The following is a 26,064-nucleotide window of genomic DNA, read 5'->3' on the forward strand; positions in this document are numbered from 1 at the left end:
GCGCAGCGCGAGCAACCGCCGGATCCCCTTTTCCGCAGCCTGTGAGAGGCCCTGGCGCGGGCCTCCCAACCCGGTAGATGCACAGTAACCCCAGCCTTTATGCAGGGCTTTTGTCACAGCGCAGATCTCGCGAGCTGCAGGATTCCGGGCCTTGCTGGTGGGTGATGATTACTTTTGACTCACTTAATTCAGAGCAGTATAGGGTAGCATGGGCTACACAAGAAAGAAAATTTAGCTCATTCCTTCCACCTGCTTTCAAATGTAACAAGATGCTTATGGCTGAATGGTGTTTTCAAGTTGTCACAACTGCTTTGTAAGCCTAATAGCAGAGGCGCTAAAGCTTTGAACTGTTAATTCATTAAATGTAGGGAGCTGACATATTCCAAAAATCAATACATGGATGTTAACTAAACTTATAGTGGTAATCATTTTGCAATACATGTATATATCAAATCATTACCTAGAACTAAGAAATATTGCATGTCAATTATATATCAATAAAAACAAACCAATAGTACATTTTAAAACAGAAATAAGCTGCAGTACAGTGCAAATTATATCTGTGTTAAAAAACAAAACAAAACAAATCCTCTAACAACAGGGTTCCAGTTATGCAGCAGTGGAAAGGAATCCCACTAGTATCCATGAGGTTGTGAGTTCCATCTCTGGCCTAACTCAGTGGGTTAAGGGTCCAGCATTACAGTGAGCTGTGTAGGTCGCAGAGGCCTCGGATCCCGAGTTGCTGTGGCTGTGCTGCAGGACAGCAGCTGTAGCTATGATTTGACCGCTAGCCTGGGAACTTCCATATGCCCAGGTGGGGCCCTAAAAGAAAAAAAGAAAAACACTTCTAACAAGGGAGTTCCCGTTGTGCCTCAGGAGAACCCGACTAGTATTGATCAGGACCAGGACGGGGGTTTGTTCCCTGGACCCCCCCACCCCTCAGTGGGTTAAGGATCCTGCTTGCTTCGACCCCAAGCCTGAGAACTTCCATATGCTTCACACAAAAAACCAAAATGATGTCCCTGGGCAGAGGGGTTGGGTGTAGAAAAGGAAGGGAATTTTACTATCAGCCAGCTCTAATAGAACATTTTACAGTGACAGAAATGTTCCATGTCTTCACTGTCCAATTTCATAGATAAATATGAAATAGTCGCACATGCAGCTATTGTGTGTTTGAGATGTAGCTAATACAGCTGAGGAACTGAATTTTTAATTTTATTAATTTTAATTGATTTAAATAGTCACGGGGGCTAATGGCTATAATATTGGACAGTGCAGGTATACTGTTGGAATTTTTTTTTTTTTTTTTTTTTTTTTGTCTTTTTGCTATTTCTTGGGCCGCTCCCGCGGCATATGGAGTTTTCCCAGGCTAGGGGTCTAATCGGAGCTGTAGCCGCCAGCCTATGCCAGAGCCACAGCAACACGGGATCCAAGCCGCGTCTGCAACCTACACCGCAGCTCACGGCAACACCGGATCGTTAACCCACTGAGCAAGGGCAGGGATCGAACCCACAACCTCATGGTTCCTAGTCGGATTCGTTAACCACTGCTCCACGGGAACTCCCTATTGGAGTTTTTTTTACCTTATGCATATATTGTCTTTAAAAGTTAAATTGAATATTTTGTATTCTTTTTTTTTTTGGTGGTTTTTTTTTTTTTTTTTTTTGGCCACACCTGAGCATGTGGAAGTTCCCAGGCTAGGGATAGAATCTGAGTCACAGCAGTAACAAAGCCAGATCTTTACCCACTAGGCCACCAGGGAACTCCCTGTTGTATTCCTAATAATACATATTATAAGGATTGCCTTCAAGGAATGTATTGTCGCCAGTGGAAAGTAAATACAGCGGCTAACACTTGGATCTTGCTCACTGTGTGCCAGGCACTGTCCTAAATACTTTTCATATTAACTCCTTTGATCTTCATAGCAACTTTATGAGGTAGGCACTATTATTAATCCTAGTTTTAAAGAGGAAGTACTTACAGAGTGATTAAGACAGTAGCCAAGTTCACTCAGGCAAGAAGTGATGAGCGGGGATGTTGTGCTGGGATTCACTCAGCCAGTTGGCTCTGTCTGTGCACTTAACCACACACTGACTCCCACAAAGGCTCAGCTAAATCACACAAATTGCTGAAAATTTCCAGTGAAGGTACACCACAAATCTTATTGGGAAAACTAAAATAAAAAGATATACTACAACCAAATTCCTTAATCACTATTTCAAATGAAAACAAAAGTTCTATATATATTAATAGGTTTTGAGTAACTTAGTTAATACATGTGATAGTGGAGTTCCTGTTGTGGCTCAGCCAGTTAAGATCTTGACATAGTGCCCCTGAGGATGTGAGTTTAATCCCTTGCCTTGCTCAGTGGGTTAGGATCCCGTATTGCCGTAAGCTAAGTCGTAGGAGGTGTAGGTCATGGACACCGCTCAGGTCCAGAGTTACTGTGCCTGATGCTTAGGTTAGTAGCTGCAGCGCCAGTTCAACCCCTACAGTGGAACTTCCATAGGCAGCAGGTGCAGCCCTAAAAAGAAAAAAAAAAAAAAAAAAAAAGTGATAGTATTAGGAAATGAGATCTTTGGAGGTAATTAGGTTTAGATAAGTTTATGAGAGTGGAGCTCTGAAGATGGAATTAATGTCTTTACAATAAATAAAAGAAGAAAGACCAGACAGAGCTGTCTCTCTCCCTGCCATGTGATCACACAGAGGAGATAGCAATCTGCAAACCAGGAAGAGGGCTTTCATCAGCAATCAAATCTGGCAGCATCTTGATCTTGGGTTTCCCAACTTCCAAAATTGTAACAAATAAATATATGTTGATGAAGTCACCCCATCTAAGGTAATTTGTCATAACAGCCTGAGAGAACCAAAGCACCTATTTACCTCAGGATCAGTAGGTGAGGTCAAAAATTCCTTGCCCCTAAACCATCCCCCACTTCAGGACTGTCAGGAATGATCAAGCCTGTCACCCTGTGATATCCTGGTCACTGTCTCCTATTCATTGGAGACATTGGCATCTGACTTAAAATCTTTCTCTTCATCTCAATTCCTGTCATTCTGATCTCTCAGGTAGTTGACTGTCTCATGCCCAATGACTTTTCCCTCTATCCCACTTCAGCCATCCACTGTCATGGTTACACTCTGGATCTTGTCTTCATCAGGAATTATCGCATCTACAATCACAGTCCTAACACCCCACTCTCCCACCACAACCTCCTGTTCCTTCTGGTTAACTTGCAAAAGTACCCCTTAAAGCAATAATTATTTGAGCTCATTAAAATGACTAATCCACTAAAGCACCATGTTCTTTTCTTTTTTTTTTTTCTTTTTGCCATTTCTTGGGCTGCTCCCGCGGCATATGGAGTTTCCCAGGCTAGGGGTCTAATCGGAGCTGTAGCTGCCAGCCTACGCCAGAGCCACAGCAACACAGGATCTGAGCCACGTCTGCAACCTACACCACAGCTCACAGCAACGCCAGATCGTTATCTCACTGAGCAAGGGCAGGGATCAAACCCTCAACCTCATGGTTCCTAGTCAGATTTGTTAACCACTGCACCACGACGGGAACTCCTAAAGCATCATGTTCTATTCATCAGCTTCCTCTAGTCCTCAGTTCCCATCATAGCCAGCTCAGATGCTATGATTTAGTATGATAATCACTTTCTTGAAAATAGGCTCAGTTCTGATCCCCTTCTGCCTCCTTTGCACTTGTTTGGCAAAATCCCAACATTGGATTATATTCAACATTCACCAAACACTTGGAGTTTAGTATGTGGAGATCTTCAGGTTTTTGTTTTTGTTTTTCAAGAGGAGCTGCATATCTAACTGCCTATTTTTTTTTTGTCTTTTTTTTTTTTTTTTTTGGTCTTTTTTTAGGGCTGCACCTGCGGCATATGGAAGTTCCCAGGCAAGGGGTCTAATCAGAGCTACAGCTGCCAGCCTACACCACAGCCACAGCAATGTCAGATCTGAGCCACGTCTTTGACCTACACCAAAGCTCATGGCAACACCAGATCCTTAACCCACTGAGTGAAGCCAGGGATTGAACCCGCAACCTCACGGTTCCTAGTCGGATTCGTATCCACTGCACCATGACGGGAACTCCTAAATGCCTGTTTTGAAGTTAAAATTGAGTATTATACTGTGCTGGGTATAGGATATGTGTTGAGAAAGAGATTAGAGACTTTCAGTTTATTACCTTTGCTTTAAGGGATTTCCATTATTCTTTGGGCAATGCCAGAACCCATATATAAAGTGTTACATGATCAAGGCTCTCCCTATCTCTTTTTTCTTCCTTTCCTTTCTTCTTCCTTTCTTTCTCTCATTCTTTTTCCTTCCTTCCATCCATCCATCCTTTTTCCCTCTCTTCCTCTCTCTCTCTCTCTTTCTTTTGGCTGTACCAGATCCTTAACCCCCTGAGCCACAAGGCAACTCCACTCTCTTTTCTTTCTTACTCCCTACTTCTTACTCAGCACCCTGACCTTCTTTCAGTCTTCACACACATCAAGTTCATCCCTGCCTTTGAGCCTTTGCACCTACTGCTCCGTTTGTCTGGAATGTTCTGCTCTTCCTTTTCCCCTTCCCACCCCATTACCACCAACAACCTGGCTCCTTCTCCTTTAGGTATCAGTTAAATATCACATCCACAGAGGTTTTTTTTTTTTTTTTGTCTTTTTGCCTTTTCTTGGGCATATGGAGTTTCCCAGGCTAGGGGTCTAATCGGAGCTGTAGCTGCCAGCCTACGCCACAGCCACAGCAATGCGGATCCAAGTCACGTCTGCGACCTACACCACAGCTCACGGCAACGCAGGATCCTTAACCCACTGAGCAAGGGCAGGGATCGAACCCGCAACCTCATGGTTCCTAGTCGGATTCGTTAACCACTGAACCACGAAGAGAACTCCACAGAGATCTTTTCTAAACACTGTCTCAAAAAGGTCCAAATTGTACAGAATATAATTTTTTTTTAATTTTGTCATTTTAGGGCCACAGCTGCAGCATATGTTAGTTCCCAGGCTAGGAGTCGAATTGGAGCTGTAGCTTCTAGCCACAGCCACAGCCACAGTAATGCCAGATCCAAGCCTCATCTGTGACCTATACCACAGCTCATGGCAACACCTGATCCTTAACTTGAAATGGACTTTTAACTAAAAAACAACCCCTCCTTGGCTAAGAAGGCAGCTGCAAGCCTTTCCAGCTGTGCTCATCACTATACCACCCTTCTTGTAATAATGTAACAACTGTGTGCTCTCTGTCCAAGCCAGCAGCCCTGCTAATCAGGTATCCAGCATTGCTTATCAGTTCCGCTTCTGTAACCTTGCTTGCTCAATTTCTTAGGGAGGAACACTGTCTGCTTGGGGATGGGGGAGGTCCAGGATGCTTACATGGAAAAATCAAGACCTTGTAGTGTATAAAAGTTACTGAGAACAAAGACCTGGTGCTCAGACTCTGGAGGTGACTCCTCTGAGCCCGCACCAGTGCTGAATAAACCTTGCTTTTCCATATCTCTGAGTGCTGTTTGTCTCCTTCCGTTGCCACAGTTTTTGCGGTTTCCGCAACAAACCTACTGAGCGAGGCCAAGGATCGAACCTGCATCCTCATGGTTACTAGTCAGATTTATTTCCACTGAGCCATGATGGGAACTCCCACAATGTAAAATTTAATGTGTAGTCTGAGGACTGAGAGAGAGACTTTCCTTCTTATACACTTCCTTCCCCACTAGCCTGCAGGTCAGGGACTGTGTCTTTACTATGTCTGTGTCTGAGACTGAACAGCTAGTGCTGAGTGCATTTCTTGATACAGAGAAGAATCTTGAGTATAAGCTGAATGACAGAGAATGTCTTTAATTCTCTACATGGCAAAATCTCTACGTCTGCTTCCTCCAACTCTATTTTATCCTCATCTTTCCTTCTGTTCCCTTCCATTCTCTTCCAGACCAATTCAGTCCCACAGTCATTAGGGAGAGCAGAACGAGTGACCTGAATTCACATGAAGAAATAAAGACTACCAGTGAAGATAAATACCTAGGTAAATATAAGATACTGTACAAATATAGTTTTGTTTATAATTCCTTCTTTCTCCTATATGATTTAAAGATAGCTGGATAAAGCAACAATCAGAACTGCATTGAGGAGCCCATAATATATAAAGATATAACTTTTATGACAATATAGCAGAAAGGAAGGGTGAGGGACCAGAATTATATTGGAGTAAAATTTTTGTATAATATTCAAAATGATTTGTGCAGAGTTCCCATCATGGCTCAGCGGTTAAAGAACCCGACTAGTATCCATGAGGACACCAGTTCGATCCCTGGCTTCAATGAATGGGCTAAGAATCCAGCATTGCTGTGAGCTGTGGTGTAGGTCAAAGATTGGCTCTGATCCTCTGTTGCTGTGGCTGTGGCGTAGTCCCGCAGCTGTAGCTCCAATTTTGACCCCTACTGGGAACCTCCATATGCTGTGGGTGCAGCCCTAAAAAGACAAAAAAAAAAAAAAGATTTGTGCACTTTATGTAAATTATAACCTGATTAAAAAAATAGGGTTGAGGGGAATTGCCTGGTGGCACAGTGGGTTAAGGATCCAGCCTTGTCACTGCTGTAGCAGGTTTGATCCCTGGGCCAGGAACTTCTGCATTCTGTAGGTGCAGAAAAAAAAATTGGGTTGGGAGAGGATTTTGGATAGTGTAATGACACCTGCACAAATTAGTAAGCATGGAAACTTGAGCCAATTTATTAGGTGATAATCAAGAAGCGCAATCTAGGGAATTCCCTGGTGGTCTATGGTTAGGACTCAGCACTTTCACTGCTGCAGCCCGAGTTCAATCCCTGGTCTGAAAATTGAGATTTCCCCCATCAAGCCACTGCACAGGAAAAAAAAAAAAAAAAAAAAAAAAAAAAAAAGGAATTGTAATCTAGCTAGGTCTTGTGTTAGCAACCAAAAATTTGTTCAAGAACACTTTATAATAAATACATCTTGGAATTCCTATTGTGGTGCAGTAGAAACGAATCTGACTAGGAACCATGAGGTTTGAGGTTCAATTCCTGGCCTCGCTCATTTCTTAATCAAACCCCGGGGGAGGGGGGCGGTTGTCAAACTTTGTAACCTCCAATCTATAGGCAGTTGGCCAGAAGCACAGGCGATAACCTGGGCTTGTGACTAGCAACTGTGGTGGGGGTGGGTAGGGTAGGCTTGTGGGACTGAGCCCTTAACCTGCGGGATCTGATGCTATCTTTGTGTGGGTAGTGTCAGAACTGAATTAAATTGTAGAATACCTAGCTACTGTTGCAGAGAATTCCTTGATGTTGGGGGAAAACCTCATACATTTGGTGACCAGAAGTGAAGTGTTCTGTGTGAGTAGTAAAGAAGATACACAGGTAAGAAAGACATAGTAGGGGATAACTAGGTTTTTCCCTATGTTGAATTTTAAAAACTGAGTTTTTCTAATTTACTTTCAAAGCTAGATATTTTGGGGACTTGTCTCATAGGTGCAGGTCTTAAAACTTGGGGTGCCCAATATGGTATTCAGACCTTTTGCTCCTCAGGGAGAAGCTCCAGGTTTTGCATTCCCTCCCAGTTGGAGGACACAACACGGGATGGGGTTTATGGTGAGGCTGTCTCAGCCTCTCCTACTTGTTTCAGTATATTTTTTCCCTCATTTGGACAATGAATAGTAGTTGCTCAGCTAGTTTTGGGGGTGTTTTTCAGAGGAAATTTTTCCATATGTAGCTGTATATTTAGTGTGTCTGTAGAAGGAGGTGAGTTCAGGATCTTCCTATGTTGCTTGCCATCATGAACTGGAACTCTGTGGTTTAATTTGCATTTCCCTAATAATTAATGATATTGAACATCTATGTTTCCTCCAAGTGAAAGAAGTATCCAGAAAACATATTCAGATAGCAGATTCTCTGGTTTTGAGTAGTAACCCCATTCTAATATTCCAACCCTTCTTTAAAATCCATTCTTCAGGAGTTCCTGTTGTGGCTCAGCAACTTCCATATGCTGCAAGTGCAGCACTTAAAAATAAATAAATAGGAGTTCCCATCGTGGTGCAGTGGAAAGGAATCCAACTAGTAACCATGAGGAGGTTCCAAAGTTTGACAACCACCCCCATGCCTTGGGTTTGATCAAGGAACCATCCAAGAACCCACCCAGAATTACATTGGTAGAACAAAAGATGCTCCTAGTGCTCTTATCACTTAAGAATTTACAAGAGTCTTAGGAGTCCTTTGTCATGGATGGGGTCAAAGGCAAATATCAGAAGCAGTGATGCTCCTAGTGTTCTCATCACTTGGGAAATTATAAGCTTTTTAGGAGCTCTGTATCAGAAACTGCGGGCAGAGACCAATATATATTCTCTGCTATTTCACAGAAAGCCAAGAGGGCTCACATCCACAAGACCCACAAGGCTATAGCAATTGAGTAATTGTTCTTAAAGGGCTTTGAGTTGCATGGCACCAAACAGACTTCCAGAGGGACTGAAGCCTAAGGTCAGCTAGGAGGACAGTCAACCATGACATCCCAATAAAAATTCTGGATACTAAGAACCACCAGCCTTGGGACCCCTAGGCTGAGCAGTCAGCCACAACAGGACTCAGCCTTGCCTACCAGAAGCTAGCAGTCTCTGCACAAGGCAGAATGTGGCAGCCGACTGGGCCAGAGAACAGTTTAACTACCAGCATGCCATCGAAGTCAGCCCCAGTACAAAAGGGCCCACTCAGCCCACATAGGGCCATCTCTAAATCACATGGCTCTGGTGGCCAGAGAGGAGTGTGCTGCTGGGCCCCAGAGAAAGTCTTCTACATGACACTACTTCTCCAAGAACAGGAAACATAACTGGTCTATCTAATACATACAAACGAGTACAGAGAATTAGGTAAAATGAGGCGACAAAGGAATATGTTCCAAATGAAGGGACAAGATAAAACCCCAGAAGATGACCTAAGCTAAATTGGAGGTAAGCAATCTAACCACTAGAGTTTTCAGGGTAATGATCATGAAGATGCTCAGTGAGGCTGGAGGAAGTTATAATGGATGAATGCAGTGAGAAGGTTAACCAAGAGTTAGGAAATATCGTGAAGAGCCAAAGAGAGCAGAGGAATACAATAACTGAATTTTTTAAAAAAATACTGGAAAAAAAATAGTAGATTAAATAATACAAAGGACAAGATCAGTGACCTGCATAACAGAATAGTGGAAATAACCCACTTCTTAGTAGAAACCTTGCAGGCCAGAAGGGAATGGCACAACATATTTAAAGTGATAAAAGAAATACCTGCAACCAAAAATACTCTACCCAGTAAGACTCTCATTCATGTTTGAAGAAAAGATAAAGAATTTCATTAACATGCAAAAGCTAAAAGAGTTCAGCACTGCTAAACCAGCTTTTCCTCTAAGATCAGGAACAAGACAAGAATGAACACTCTTAGCACTTTTTAACTCTACATAGAATTGCAAGTAATTGGAATTGATAGGGGAACTGATATCTGATAAAGAATTAATATCCACAATATTCAAAGAACTCATACAATTCAATATCAAAAGAACACCCTAGTAAGTTTCTTGAGTGGAAAATAGACAGTAAAACAGCTAATTCTTTCAGGAACTAGAAATAACACTGGGTATGCTTTTAGGAGTGAATGTCTCATCACTATAGAAATACATATGAGATCTACTGTCTGTCCTAGAATCTCTTGGTACCATAATTTATGCCATGGCTGCATTCATCCAACACTGCTAAGACTTCCCACTTGAGAGTCCAAGAACTGCTGGGAAAAGTCAGCAAATTAGACTTAGTCCCTCTTTGAAATTATACTGTCTAAACTCTAAACTTAGCCTTGATTCATTTCCAATTGACTCTTACCATTTACCTATCTCAAACCCTTTCTGTCTTTTCAGCTCAATTTTCTCAACCTTCAGTTTCTTTTTGACTTTTTACTTACTCATATCAAAATACTTGGAAAAATTTCAACTTCTCTCCCCTCTCCATCAACAGATTCTAAATTTTCTCTCATATTCTTTTCTCCAGTTTCAGAGGATATGTCTTTTCTGGCTAAAACTCTTATCTTTGCCAAATAATTATCTTCATTAAAGGTCACTTTTAAGAGGAAAAGTGTTTGACATATAGGAGATGGCATGAACTAAGGAACATAAACAGGGAATTGGAATATTGATTCAGGAATGAAGAGCTCCAAACATTTCATGAGGAATTTTGTCATTGTTTGAGTCAATAGAGATGGTGCAAAAAGTCAGAATAGAATACATTGAGCTGTGGGGTGGGGTGGATGAGTTGGCATGGGGAGCCCAGCTTTGGCAGTTAAGTGATTTAAGAGTGCGAATTTAAGCTAGATTAACCATAGTTTGGATTTGATTCTGCTACTTTCTTGCAGTCTGACCTAGGACAAATCACTTACCTTTTCCATGTATCTATTTGCTCTTGTGCAAAATAGGAATTATAGTGATACCTTCCTTTTAAGGATACCTTCATGAATTCTCATTCTCATGAAGTTCAAATAAGCAATGGTCCTAGAGACAAGGGAGAAAATGAAAATCCACTTTTTTTTCCTTTTCTTTTCTTTTTTTTTTTTGGCTGTGCTTGTAGCATGCAGAAGTTCCCAGGCCAGGGATCAAACCAATATCACAGCAATGACCTGACCCACAGCAGTGACAATGCCAGATCCTTTACTGCTAGGCCAAGGAACTCCTCTACTGCTAATTTTGAGGAAGAATATCATGAAGTTTGCCTTGAACTAGGAGGCTGAGTGTCCTAGAAATCAATTGTTCTCTTACCACAGTTGGTATGTGTTAGGTTTGCCAAGGGAGGAAGGCACAAGGCCAAGTTGGTAAAGCAAGAGAGATTTATTAAGGCATGGGGGGTGGGGTGGGCCAAGCTCAAGATGGCACCAGCTCTGACTGTGAGGAGGTGCTATGCTTGTAAAGGATCTATGCTGGGAATCTGTGGCTGGATGGAGTTCATGGCGGGAACTTGTGGCAGGAATGACAAAGAAGGTGGAGGGGAAGATCAAGGGAAGGGTAGCAGGTCAAGTCCCATGACAGAGGGCAGTTAATCTTTGTAGGTGGTTAATTTATGTAGGCAGATGTTTTCTGCAGGCCATTGCTTCTTGCTGCCCAACTTGAGCATCCACATTCTGGAAAGGGTGTAGATCTTGTGCCGGGCTGCAAGCAGGTTTCCAAGTGAACAGCCACATTTGGGGGGTCAGAGGGGGGCTTTGTCTGATAAGACCCCCAATAGTGGGTTTTCATTTGCTCCCTTGTCCCTATCAGTATGTAGATTATGCAATGAACAGAGTGTGTTGGGAAATGTGACAAGATTATGAAAATTATTGATTTTATCACTTAGAGGAAGCAATTTATTCTAAAGAAAGAAGTCCATCATTTCTGAATGCATTTTGGAAGAACCCTATAATATACATAGTGAGGAATATAGGCATAATTTAGAAGAGCTTAGAGTAAGAAGAACCATCAGAAGGCTCTTGAACAATCCTAGATTGATAGACGATGAGAACCTCAAAAAATACTTTGATATTCACCACGAGGGGTATGAGTTTTAATAACAAAATTCCAACTTTTTTGTTCTTATTTTTATCAGGAGTGGAACACTGAAGAATGTACTGTTGATGCCAGAAAGATGTTAACCTTAATCTGGGTTTTTGTACACACAGCTGAAGAATGAACTTCACGAATACTCAGGCAGGTAGCAAGCAAAGTCTTTATTACAGGAAAGCAAACAGCTCCCAGGACAGCTGGGAGGGGGAGAAAAGCTCCCCTTCTCTATTGCCTTATAGGGGCTTTTATCTCTTAAAGATGGGGGGCTACTAAAGTGGGGTCCAGAAAGATGTGGATTTCTCCCATTGGCCTTGCTCCTAATTACCTGTATCAGTCCTTGTCCAACAGGGGTCTTAGGGGTGGAAATGTCCCATTAAGTCTCATGGTTTCTTTGCCCTTTTCTTCCCGTAAACTGAGTCATAAGGGTTAGAGATTAATGTTCGTCTGGGCATAGGCACACTCCCCATAGTAAACAAGGCCTGTGGGGATGTTACTCCCTAGAGCCCTAAAGCCACAAATGTTAATCAATAGCCACATCAAAGAATGCATCAAGGAGTTCCCATCGTGGCATATCAGAAACGAATCGGACTATTAACCATGAGGTTGTGGTTGGCTCCCTGGCCTTGCTCAATGGGTTAAGGATCTGGTGTTACCATGGGCTGTGGTGTAGGTCGTAGATGCAGCTCAGATCCTGCATTGCTGTGGTATAGGCCAGCAGCTGTAGCTTGGACTCAACCCCTAGCCTGGGAACTTCCATATGCCGTGGGCGCAGCCCTAAAATGCAAAAAAAAAAAAAAGCATAGACGCCCAGGCTCCTGTACTGATGACTACCTGAGTTATTACTCTGCCTCACTATTACACTTTTTTTTTTTTTTTGGTAATAAGTGTAACTTTTCTTATTCTTTTTTTTAGGGTCACACCCACGGCACATGGAGAGTCCCAGGCTATGGGTTCAATCCAAGCTACAGCTGCCAGCCTACACCACAGCCACAGCAACGCAGGATCTGAGCTGCGTCTGCAACCTACACCACAGTTCATGGCAATGCCAGATCCTTAACCCACTGATGGAGGCCAGGGATCGAACCAGCAACCTCATGGCTCCTAGTCAGATTCGTTTCCACTGCACCACTGTAGGAGAAAATACCCCGATAAAAAGGCAGAAAGAAGACATCCTGGCCATGATGACAAAGCAAAGTCCAGCCAACTGCCCCTAACCACCCCTCCCCTACACATCTGCTTTTGTAAAGTTGCTTCCGCAATTACATCCCTGCCTGTTCTCACTCTGGTCCGACAGGCCTAGCACAGACCGGGAAGAGCTAGCCCATAAAAGCCTTGTGAAACCCTTCTTTGGGGCTGACTCTGGAGAGTGATCTCCTCTGAGCCCGCTGGTGTAATAAACCTGAGTTCTTCAGCTCTCCAAGTGCTGGTTTGATTTCTTGCCGGGTAAAAGAGCTGCTGGAGCTGATACACTGCAGCCGCTGGGCTGCTGGGCAGCTGCCGTAACACCACGATGGGAACTCCATAAATGTTAATTTTTAAAAAGAAAACAATTATCTTTATCCTTCCTTTTCCAGAACTTGTCCTAAAAATTGCCTCCTTTCTCTTTTGCACCCTACTGGGTTCACTTCCCTGGCTCACTCACTGAACTGAATAGGGTGCTCATGTCTCAACTCCTTAGAAAAAACATGTTGGAAACAAGTCCTTATTCACTCATACTACCATCTTTTGATTAAATTGTCTTCTCTTTCAAAGCTGTTCCCCCATCCACATTTCCCACATCGTCTACTCTCAAAAACTCATGTCTTTGCTTCCTATAGCGTCCAACTGTCCTTGCAATTCCCCATCACAATCTCTGGAATCCATTTCTTCTTTTCTTTTTCCAATGATACTATTATAGTTTAGATGAAATTGAGCAGGGCCCTGTGGGGCTCCTGGGCACAAGTCTTTATGTGTCCCCCATTTTTTGTTTTTAGGGAATACATTTCAGCCTCCATGACCTTCCCAGAGTTCCAAAGGGCAGGTTCAAAAAGTTGCTAATCAGGGAAGGGAAGGGGATGTAGAGACAAGGGAGGAGCAGTCAAGAAACAAAGGTGCAGGGAGTTCCCACTGTGGTGCAGTGGAAATAAATCTAATATCCATGAGGATGCGGGTTTAATCCCTGGCCTTGCTCAGCGGGTCATTGCCATGAGCTGTGGTGTAGGTTGCAGATGCGGCTCGGATCCTGCATTGCTGTGGCTCTGGTGTAGGCCAGTGGCTACAGCTCCGATTCGAACCCTAGCCTGGGAACCTCCATATGTCACAGGAAGCGGCCCTAGAAAAGGCAAAAAGGCAAAAAGGCAAAAAGGCAAAAAAAAAAAAAAAGTACATACAAAGTTACTCGAGCAGGGATATATTTAATTATCATATTTAATAACGACACCATATTTAATTTCCCATATTCCATTCTCACCTGTGGGGTGAACAATAAGAGACTGATACAGCGGATCAGACTGATAAGAGTCTATATATACCAGGGTTAGATGACAAACCTTTTTTTTTTTTTTGTCTTTTTGGGGCCATACCAGAGGCATATGGAAGTTCCCAGGATAGGAGTCGAATTTACAGCTGACAGATTCACTCTTTTTGTCTTGCTTTGTTTGAGGAATCTCAAAATATGACTCTGGCAGCCTATATAGGACAGCTGGATGGAAGCCCTCCTTTCTTCCAGAGAAAGAACGTAAATGTTATTATCTCCTTAATTTAAATAAATTCTGTTATGAGACATGTTTTTATAATATTCTTAGCCTCTTTCCTGAAAACTCCATCTTGTCCTTCCTTACTTTGTCCATCTTCCTGCTTGAGAAACAGTCACGGTGATGGTAAATGACTTAAGCTTAAGAACAAAAACCTAAGGGCATGGGTTATTCGCGGGGTAAGCTGAATGAGGACATAATACAATGGTCTAGGCGCGCCGGACCCGTGCAGATTGGAACGCCATTTGTACAAGCATGATATGTCCTCTAAAGAATAAGAGAAAAAGGACCCTCACGGCCAAGTGGTTTATGAGTAGTCGTTAACAGAATATGCATTAGAAAAGAGAACCAAGGTGCAAACCTATGCACACAGGGTCGCCACAAATAGGCATGCAGAAGCACAGTGAGGATTCTCTGAAATGCTATGCATAGATAGCTAACTAATGACTCTTAAATGCCTATAGTTTAGAGTAAAAGTTTAACCATTTACCAGCTAAGTGACTTTTAAAATAATTAAAAAAAAAAAAAAAACAAAAACCTATATCCTGAACCTACAACCCCCTTTTCGCTTGACATAATCTTCAAGAGCACAATAAAAGCAGTGTGGTTTCTTGAGGCAGGGCTCTTTGTCCCTGAGACCTTGAGTCCCCGGGTTCCCACCTTTACTTAAGATAAATGTCTCTGTGTCTTGTTTTACGTTAACTTTCTTTCCTTAAGTTCCATAGCACCCGTTCTTCAGCCCCATCCTGCTGAGCTGGTCTCGGCAAAATTCTCCTTAGGAAGGATTTTGGGTTCTTACTCTTTGGAATGTAAACATAGGTCTTTAGGAACTGAATTGTGTCTCTCCAAAATGCTTACACGTTGAAGCCCTAACTCCCAATATGACTTTATGTAAATACAGGGCCTTTACAGAGGTAATTAAGTGGAATCATAAGGGTGCGTCCCTTATCCAACAGGACTGGTGTCCTTATAAAAGGAAGAGACGCCTGGAATGCACATGCACAGAGGAAAGGTCATGTGAAGACGGCAAGGAGAGACCTCAGGAGAAACCAAACCTGCCACCACTTTTGATGTTGAACTTTCAGCCTCCTTAAATGTGAGAAAGTCAATTTCTATTGTTTAAGCCACCCAGTATGTAGTATTTTATTATGGCAGCCAGAGCAAACTAACATTCTTTGGGTGGTTTCTCACTATGCAGTCACAATTTAACTTTGAAGGCTTCTCTTTCAGCCCAGGTCCCAAGTTTTAACAAAATTTGCTCAGAAAGCTCTGACTCTGCAGTAACAAAGATAGTATTTCACTTACGGTCCCAAACTGTCCTTTAATTTAAAGGAATTTTCAAAATTGTAACTACTGAAGAAGCTAATATCCAAACACAAATATTTCAAGGGAAATTCTTTGTAATCACAAACTATCCATACAGCATCTCCTCTTGAAGGAAAAATGCCGTGCTTCCACCTATTTCCCCTTTTGCCTAGGTTACTAAGAGTACAACTAATAATTCAGGCTGACTTCATAAAAAAAGAAAAAAACCTGATTTGTTACTAAGTATATACCTCTTGAAATTGCTGTAATTTTTTTTAAGTGAAAACGAGTTTATCTAGAGAGTCTTGCATTCCACAGGTAAATGTAGGTCTCAGAAGGTGAGTCCTATATTTGTTTTTAATCATACAATGCCAAGCTAGTGCTTATTATCATTATTATTATTTTTGCTTTTTAGGGCCGCATCCAAAGCATTTGGAGGTTCCCAGGTCAGGGGTCGAATCAGAGCTACAGCTGCAGCTACACCGTAGCCACAGCAACTCGGGATCCCAACTTCATCTGTGACCTAAGCCACAGCTCACGGCAACGTCAGATCTCCAACCCACTGAGTGAGGTCAGGGATGGAACCTGCAACCTCATGGTTCTCACTTGGATTTGTTTCTGCTGCACCATGATAGGAACTCCAAGCTAGTACAATTTTGACAAGAATGATTTGAAGATAAACTGGTTATTCAGGAGTTCCCGTCGGGGCTCAGTGGTTAACAAATCTGACTAGGAACCATGAGGTTGCAGGGTCGATCCCTGGCCTCGCACAGTGGGTTAAGGATCCAGTGTTGCCGTGAGCTGTGGTATAGGTCGCAGAGGGGGCTCAGATCCCGTGTTGCTGTGGCTCTGGTGTAGGCTGGCAGCTACAGCTCCAATTAGACCCCTAGCCTGGGAACCTCCATATGCCATGGGAGCAGCCCTAGAAAAGGCAAAAAGACAAAAACAAAAACTGGTTATTCATTAATTTTTTTTATTATTTTAGAGACTGTTAGGCAAAACTGTTCTGAGCATTTATATAAAATCTGGAGAATTTAATTCAAACACACTTTTTTTTTTTTTTTTTTGCGGCATCCGCAGGATGTGGAAATTCCTGGGCCAGGGATCAAACCACACCACAGCTTCTGCAGTGACAATGTCAGATCCTTAATCCTCTGTATCACAAGAGAAAATACTGCATAAACATCAAGTTTTAATGCACATCTTTTAATGAACTAACCAAATAAACATTTCACATATACCTAAATAATGACAAACTATCAAAGCTAATACTAGATCGTCCAAAAATGGTAACAGAAATGATTTTGGACTGTGAATTTTTAATTCAAAACTGTACATGGGCGTGAAGACTTCATAAAAACCAATAATGACAGCTTTCAACATTGAGTATTTTTTTTTTTTTTTTTTTTTTGTCTTTCTGCCTTTTCTAGGGCCACTCCCATGGCATATGGAGGTTCCCAGGCTAGGGGTCTAATTGGAGCTGTAGCCGCAGGCCTACACCACAGCTCATGGCAACGCCGGATCCTTAACCCACTGAGCAAGGCCAGGGACCGAACCCGCAACCTCATGGTTCCTAGTCAGATTCGTTAACCAGTGCCACGAGGGGAACTCCAACATGAGTATTTTTTTTTTTTTTCAATTTTACACTAATCCTTGCAAAGGCATTATCTGAGGACAACAGATATAGACTCATTGATATAATCTGACTGTGGTAACCTACCAATTTATCAAATATGCCAAACCAATTTTTTAATTTTTATTTTTTGTCTTTTTTTTTTAGGGCCATACCTGCAGCATATGGAAGTTTCCAGGCTACAGGGTCAAATCAGAGCTGTAGCTTCTGGACTACACCTCAGCCACAACAACAATGGATCTGAGCCTCATCTGCAAACTATAGCTTACTGCCAGGCCAGATCCTTAACCCACTGGGTGAGGCCAGGGATTGAACCTGTGTCCTCATGGATACTAGTCAGGTTTGTTACTGCTGAGCCACAATGGGAAGTCCCCAGACCAACTTTTTTAAATATCAAATTTTTGTCCCAATTTTATATTTTCCTAATTTTGTAGTTGCATGTACTAAAACATTCAATTTCATTGACTATATGGCCATAAAAAGTAAACTTTGCCCAACATTTAAGGTCACTTTGGTGATAGGGATAGGCTTTAATATTTATATTTTATAATAATGACTGACTTAATTGTAACTAAGGTATGAAATTTTAGAGACTTAAGATAATTCTCTAGAGACTTATGATAATTCCCTTATACTAGTAACTTGTTCATTTCAATCTTGCTATTTAATAATTATTCTTCACACAAAATTGTTATCAAAAGTTATGCCTATATTGACAATATAAAACTATGCCACCAGGGAACTCCCAATATTGCTGATAATTTATGATCTTTTAAATTAAATAAAATAACATTTTTTAAAAAAAGGAACTATGATTAATCATAAAATTTTCATCCTGTTACATAAAACTACTTTTTCCTACAAAATGTCTTCCCTGCTAAGGTAAAAAAAACAAAACAACAAACAAACCAACCTCCTTAAATGTCATCTTTATAATCCAACAGTCAAATAAAGGTTTCTCCTCATTTAAAGGAGAGGGCATGAGTCTTGGACATGAACTATTCTGCCTTCATACAGCTATCTTGCTAACAATTCAGAAGTCTAAAAGGAAGATTGTAATAGTAGTTTTGAAAGGAAGGAAATGGAAAGGCCCAAACTAAATAGTGATTACATTTTAAAAAACTGACACTGTCAAATCAGGCAGAGATTAAACTGAAGTGGAAAAAGAACATGGTTTATAATAGGTATTGTAAATCTTTTAAGAGGAAATCAAATGCCTTACTATCTACCCAAGACAGAAGTTTTAAAAAAAGTAAGTTACAATGCACTGTATCACTTCCCCTGCTGTAAGTGAAATGGCTATCAAATATATTAATCATACTTATTGTGAAATTATTTTGTAAAGTTTATTTTTTTTAATACTAAGGTAAGATAATACATTTTGGAAATCTACATGGAATGTTCGCAAAAAAGTTGGTTCTTTACTTTTGGCAAGGTCTATGTTATACAGTTTTACTCATTATTTCTAATACATGAAAAGAGATAATCCACTAAAACACAAAAACAAGTTGTATTAAATAATGATCTCAACTATTTAATACAAAGCAACATACTTTTTTGGGTTTCTGTAAAAGAAAAATAGAAGTTGTTCATTGGAAGAAAAGGATTAGATGACTTCGGATATGTCTTTTGCGGGACATCATTCACCCTTAGGTACCTCGTCTACCAGTAATGTTATCTGCTCTAATCCCTTCAGGATTTAAGTTCGGTCCTACAAATGCAGAGACTTCCTAGTCTTCATCATATTTTTTCTTTTAATACTGTTTCCAGGATGTTTTAAACAATTAAGTCTTACAACTATTATCTCAAATAAAATGTTTAAAATTCATAATATAGCCCATATTCAATAGGACTATGGCTTTTACATTTTTTTTTATCACAGTCTATTTAATATTTGCTTTTTTTTTTTTTTTTTTTTTTTTTTTTTGCCTTTTTTTAGAGCCGTACCTGCAGCATATGGAAGTTCCCAGGCTAGGATTCAAATTCCAGGCTACAGCTGCCGGCCTATGCCATAGCCACAGCCATGCCAGATCTGAGCAGTGTCTTCAACCTACACCGCAGTTCATGGCAACACTGGATCCTTGGATCCTTAATCCAATGAGTGAGGCCAAGGATAGAACCCACATCCTCATTTATACTAGTCAGGTTTGTTACCACTGAGCCACAATGGGAATTCTCATTTAATATTTTAATAAAAACTATCTCTAGAAAAATTAAAAATTACATATCCAGAGTTTCACAAGGGTTTCAAGACTCTATCAACATTTGTTTAGGATAAAAAACGTTTGTCATAAAAGGATGAAATCAAATAATTTGTATAGATTGTAGTTTAGAGTTCAAAAGTTTAATATTTAAAAAATAGATAAATCTATTTTAAGTGAACAACTTTTTTTATAATTAATCAAGCAAAATTAAGATATTTACAAAGGAGGGAGTTTTTAGTTTTAGTCTTAGTTATAAAAATTTTTCAAACATATTAGATTTATACAGGTTGGGAGTTTCCATTGTGGGAACAGTAACAAATCTGACTGGCTACTATCCATGAAAATAAGGGTTCGAGCCCTGGCCCTGCTCAGGGGGTTAAGGATCTGGCGTTGCTGTGGTTGTGATGTAGGCTGGCAGCTGGTAGCTCTGATTTGATCTCTAGTCTGGGAACCTCCATATGCCGTGACTGCAGCCCTAGAAAGACCAAAAAAAAAAAAAAAAAAAAAAAAAAAAAAAAAAGGAGATGTATGTTTATATCTAATATTAGCCAGTAAACATATAATACATTAACTGGAGGAGTTAATACTTGAGGGTAGAGTTTAATCAGGATTTATCAGTAACAAAAAATACACACAAATAGGCAATATTTTCTAGTGGATTTACAGCAAACAGATCCTCACATTCAGGTAGAACATTTATAAGATGCATAAGTGGAATTCCCCTTGTGGCACAGAGGAAACAAATCCGACTAGTATCCATGAGGATGCGGGCTCTATCCCTGGCCTCACTCAATGGGTTAAGGATCTGGTGCTGCACTGAGCTGTGGTGTAGGTTGCGTTGCACATGTGGTTCGGATTCTGCATGGCTGTGGCATCGGCCAGCAGCTGTAGCTCCAGTTCCACCCCTCTCCTGGGAACTTCCATATGCCACAAGTATGGCCCTAAAAAGTCAAAAAAAAAAAAAAAAAGAAAGAAAGAAAGAAAGATGCCATCAGTGATCAATGTATGCAACATTGATTATTAACAGGTCATTTTTGGCATACATTACAAGCATGTATCCAAATACCAAAATAACTGTTCATCTCTAGAGCAAATGCCATTAATGGCTTTCACCTTAGTTGAGGCTTGAAATATGTTTTAAAACTTCAAGTCACTGGCATTCCCGTCATGGCTTAGCGGTTAACGAACCTGACTAGAATCTATGAGGACACAGGTTTGATCCCTGGCTTTGCTCAGTAGGTTAAGGATCCGGTGTTGCTGTGAGCTGTGGTGTAGGTCACAGACATGGCTCAGATCCCACATTGCTATGGCTGTGGCATAGGCCAGCAGCTGTATGCTGAGGGTGCGGCCCTAAAAAGACAAAAAAAAAAAACAAAAAAAAAACCCAACGACTTCAAGTCATTGTAAATAAAGTATGTTCAAAAGAATGTATAATTTGTAATAATATGGGGAGAAAATAATTAGGGCAGTGTGAGCTTTTTAAACCCAAAAATTAAATACCAAAATACATTTCACATAAAAGAGTTAAGTGGATTTTATTTATTCAAGTAAACATTTTTATTATAATACATGAGAATGGACAATTCCTGTGACAAAGTACTGTGGTCTATGGTTTGATGTGTTTCTAGGATGATTTTTCCAGATGATACTTCTGGATCTGACATCAATGCCCAACACAGGCTTTCCATTGGCAATGTATGAGTTCTAGAAGCCACTGCCTCTATCTTTCTTCAGATGCTGAGTGCCATTTTCTACCACCATTTTATCCTCCATTACTTATAAAAATCCCTCTCTAAAATTCAACCTATGCTATAAAATTAACAAAATCAGGCATTAGTATGTATTTTCCCACAAAGAGAATTATTAAATAAAAAGTCAACTTAATCTCTTTTCCTTTAACGTTTAAAGATTTATGTAATCTCTGTAAAAAGTCAGAGTACTATACAACACAAAACATGCAAGAAATCTCACTACCAGGTACACATAATATATTGAAAACTGCTAAAATATTCAAAAAATTAATTCTCCTGGGTTAGTGATTCTCCAGTAGAAACTATCGTTTACAAACAAAAGACTATATTTTAATAAGTGGAAAAATAGTACCTGATTTGGTATAAAGTAATTGTGAGATCTTTTCTCATTAGTGAAGTGCTTAATTAAGAAAACTTTTTCCACCATATAATTTGTCAATGGCACAAAATGTCTTTCTCCTCTTTAAAGCATTAGTTTCTAAAATTATAGTATTACTCATTTAAATTTTACTTAATCAGTAAGTTTTACTGTTTTTTCTCTCAGTAATAAAAAAAACTACTAAAACAAAAACATTTAACTTTTATTTTCAAAAGTTTGCCATAAACATACATACAACATTAAATGTGACCCCTTCATGAGCTGTCCATGTGCCATGAAGCACTTAACAACAAAAAACATATGTAAGCTTTAGGGTAAAATTTAACAAGGAATCAAAATATCTTCCAAAAAAGGGGGGTGGGAAGGGGAATCAATAAATTAAAAGTCATAGCTTTTATTTTATAAAAAATAGTTTGAATAATCTTCTTATAAATCTTAAATGCTTACAAAAGCAGGAAATACATTTAAAATAGTCTTTTAACACAGATTCATTAGTACAATGTAGTTGTGATCAGAAAAATAACAATGAAAATGACCTTTCAGTAGTTTACATTCTCTTCTCAGCAAATTCCCCATAGAATTTAACCAATCTGCAATTCAAAATAAGATTAACTGCCAACAAGACCAGACTAGTGGTAGTTAGTACCTGAATATCAAGCTCTGTTCCCTTTAATATATTTTACCAAAAATTTAAAGGTTGCTCAATGATAGGTACTGATAACAATACTTGACTGCACAGTCACCACCCATGACTACTGTGTAGCAGCTTAAAACAAGCTTTGGTCAGTAAATTAAAAGGATATAAATCAAATAACAAGGTCAGAAGAGTTGTTTTAGTACCAATTTCCTGGCCTTGAGTAAACTTTAAATACACTGACAAGGCAAGGAAAATATAATCAAATATACAGGGAGATCTCTATTTTTTAATCATTTGGCATTTTATAGTAATAACTTACTATTTAAAATAGTATTTTACATTCCTGTACACTGATTATCATAGCTCTCTGAGTTAAAACTAAATTATAGTTACCTTTCTAGAATGTCCAGTAGTGAATGAATGCATTACTTGCTTCTTTTGCACTTCCATGAAGATGGTCCTTCATCCTGTAACTTTTTAAGTTTTGGACCAAGCAAAAACCACCAACCAAATCCAATAAAAACACAAATAACAGACTCCACATAATAACCATCCAGTGCTGTAACACAAGAGCCACCAAGTTTTTTGCAAAGCTGTAAAAATAAAATTGTAAAATTATATTCCACAATTTCAAAATGGAAGTACTCAGCAATTTATATGTTCCTACTTTGTGATTTAAAGGATTAATCAAAATATATTTTAGTTAAACTATTTCTTTTTTTTTTTTTTTTTTTGTCCTTTTGCCATTTCTTGGGCCGCTCCCACGGCATATGGAGGTTCCCAGGCTAGGGGTCGAATCGGAGCTGTAGCCACCGGCCTACACCACAGCCACAGCAACTCGGGATCTGAGCTGCGTCTGCAACCTACACCACAGCTCACAGCAACGCCGGATCGGTAACCCACTGAGCAAGGGCAGGGATCGAACCCGCAACCTCATGGTTCTTAGTCGGATTCGTTAACCACTGCGTCACGATGGGAACTCCACTATTTCTTTTTTTGTCTTTTTGTCTTTTTAGAGCCACACCCGTGGCATATGAAGGTTCCCAGCCCAGGGGTTGAATTGGAGCTGTAGCCGCCGGCCTACGCCACAGCCACAGCAACGCCAGATCTGAGCTGCATCTGCGACCTACACCACAGCTAACGGCAACACAGGATCCTTAACCCACTGAGTGAGGCCAGGGATCGAACCCACAACCTCATGGTTCCCAGGTAGATTCTTCTCTACTGTACCACAACAGGAACTCTTGTTAAACTATTTCAACATTTCATTCACTTCAAGGGACAAAACAAATGAATGTCTCAATCTCTCTAATGCTACTAACAGCATTAAACAATTTTCAGCTCATGCTGTACACAATACTTATTTTCAAAATATATCTTTTCATATTTGGAAGTGTGAAAAAATTTCCAATGAATTTACTCTAGAAGTGGGCTAATGTTACTTTGAAATAATTTATCAACAAACTACTAACCGTTCAGTTTTTGCTCCATTTGTTATATGATTAGCCAATGGAATTTTCTTTCCTCTATCACTATAAAATTTAGCTATTAATCATGCATTTATTAAGTGCCTATTGTATAGGATAATGGTCCACAAGGTAGAAGAGAGACTGCTCCTTCTTTGCTGAGAAGCACCTTCAAGTCAGCAGGTGCTCTTAAATGATATGAGTGTGTTATACCCTCAGTTATTTCAGAAAAGAAAAACCTATTAGAAACTGTGGGAAGATACAATTTTAAAAAGATATAGTACTTCTAGAGGAAAAATGAAATCAGTATCTTTTTTTTTTTTTTTGCTTTTTAGGGCCACACCTGCAGCATATGGAAGTTCCCAGACTTGGGGCTGAATGTGAGCTGCAACCACTGGCCTATGCCACAGCCATAGCAATGTGGGATCCAAGCTGCATCTTCACCCTACACCACAAGCTCATGGCAACCAGATCCTTAACCCAATGAGCAAGGGATCAAACCAGCATCCTCATGGATAGTAGTAGGGTTCATTACCACAGAGCCTCAAAGGGAACTCCTGGACATCAATATCTTTTTCTTTTTTTTTGTCTTTTGTCTTCTTAGGGCTGCACCCACGGCATATGGAGGTTCCCAGGCTAGGGGTCTAATTGGAGCTGTTGCTGCCAGCCTACATCAGAACCACAGCAACACCAGATCCAAGCCAAATCTGTGACCTACACCACAGCTCATCGCTACGCCGGATCCTTAACCTACTGAGCAAGGCCAGGGATCAAACCCACAACCTCATGGTTCCTAGTTGGATTCGTTTCTGCTGGGCCACAATGGGAACTCTGGAAATCAATATCTTAATATTAGCTTAATGTTATCTAAAACCACAACATACTTACCTCAACAGCATCAGGTGTTCGGCAATTCTGGTTTGATGCTCCTACACATTCTTTCACCGTGAGGGGATCTACCAGCCAAAGAGCTACTGTAGAAGGCCAGTTTCCTCCCAGGTTGGACACAGTATTTAAAAGGGTCATGTATGTTCCTCCAATAAGTGGATCACTAACCTTTGCATTGAAAGCCATTATGGAAACATACATGCTGTACAATGTAACCTACGAGGAAAATGTAAAACATCTCAGTACAATTAGACTTTATAAAGCTATGGTCTAAATTAAGAACATCAAAATCATAAAGCTGAAAATTAATTTTCATGATACCTATTCAACTCAAGTCAACAAACATTTATTGAGCCCTACCAGAGGCTGGGGATTAAACCAGATCATGGCAATTTATTTATCTTTGTAAGACACAGTTCCTCTGTGCTCTTGAAGAATTAATTCCAAGCTCAGAAAATAGGTCATAAATAATTATGATGAAATTCAGTAAGTACTATAAAAAGAAGTGCAAACATCACGTTATGACCAGGGCCTAAAAAAATGGGAGATTAATTGTATCGAAAACAATCAATGAAGGCTTAATTGAGAAAATGACAAATGAGGTGGCATTGAAGGATCCATACAGCAATAAACAAAACCCTATATTTATACTATACCTAGATATATCATGTGTGTATATATTTATATGTATATATGTACTATACATATAAGCACTGAAAGTCAATGGAATATGAATATACAATTGTATATAAATAATTTTCTTATATATATAGTTCAAAATTTATGTGACAAACTGAAGAGAAACATCTCCTTGAGAGGCAAAACAGGCTTAAGAGGCAAGAATTAACCCTCCATTTAGGAACTCAGAAAGAAATCATGTTTCCAAAAGAGAATTCCTTTGACCACTATTCCATGAAACGTTCATAGAAGAAAGGAGTTCCAAAGTCAAACAAGACTGAGAAACATTAAGTTACGCAAAATCAGACAGGTCCCTTTCTCTGCAGGTCTTGTGAAAGGCTTTAGAAAATGAACTCCTTAAGGACAAGGATTTTGGCATTATTTACTCACTGTTTTATTTTAGTACTTAGAATGGTTTCTGGCATGGAATAGGTGTGTCCACTTAACATTTGCTGAGGGAATGATATTATATAAAGAGGGGTTATGTCATGTATCATTTCTCAAATTTACTTGGGCTTGTACCTTTTCCCCCCACAAAACTTCTGGTTGATTTTTAATGACTACACTTTGGGAAATTCTCTACAGAAATCCAAAGCCAAACAAATGATTTTGAAATAACTATATCATAGTTTACTTACACAGAAAGTAAAGCATTACTAAGCTAAAACACTTCTTTTAACTTCAATTTTTTTTTGTGCAAGTATTAACTAAATGTGTGCAAAATTAAAAAAAAATTATATTTGACACATTATTCTTTTTTTTTTTTTTTTTTTTTTGTCTTTTTGCTATTTCTTTGGGCCGCTCCCGTGGCATATGGAGGTTCCCAG

The 26,064-nt window shown here is 40.0% G+C and overlaps 1 protein-coding gene and 1 long non-coding RNA gene across 4 annotated transcripts in view; one reads left to right on the forward strand and one right to left on the reverse strand.

Moving 5' to 3' along the window:
- LOC106505721 lies at positions 28–12,152 on the forward strand. Its single transcript, XR_001300388.2, has 3 exons — positions 28–157; positions 5,935–6,027; positions 11,608–12,152. It is a non-coding gene; the product is annotated as an uncharacterized LOC106505721 (long non-coding RNA).
- The window catches only part of SLC33A1 (solute carrier family 33 member 1), a 33,787-nt gene continuing 24,291 nt past the window's right edge, over positions 16,569–26,064 (reverse strand). The window contains exons 5-7 of one of the 3 annotated variants that reach the window (XM_021068489.1): positions 24,560–24,775; positions 22,599–22,798; positions 16,569–16,755 (exon numbers count right to left, since the gene is read on the reverse strand). In XM_021068489.1, coding sequence (XP_020924148.1) covers positions 22,631–22,798; positions 24,560–24,775 — 384 coding nt within the window. In that variant the 3' untranslated portion in view covers positions 16,569–16,755; positions 22,599–22,630. 3 annotated transcript variants of the gene reach the window in all.

The sequence above is a fragment of the Sus scrofa genome, chromosome 13, assembly GCF_000003025.6.
Source record: "Sus scrofa isolate TJ Tabasco breed Duroc chromosome 13, Sscrofa11.1, whole genome shotgun sequence".
Lineage (NCBI taxonomy): Eukaryota > Metazoa > Chordata > Mammalia > Artiodactyla > Suidae > Sus > Sus scrofa.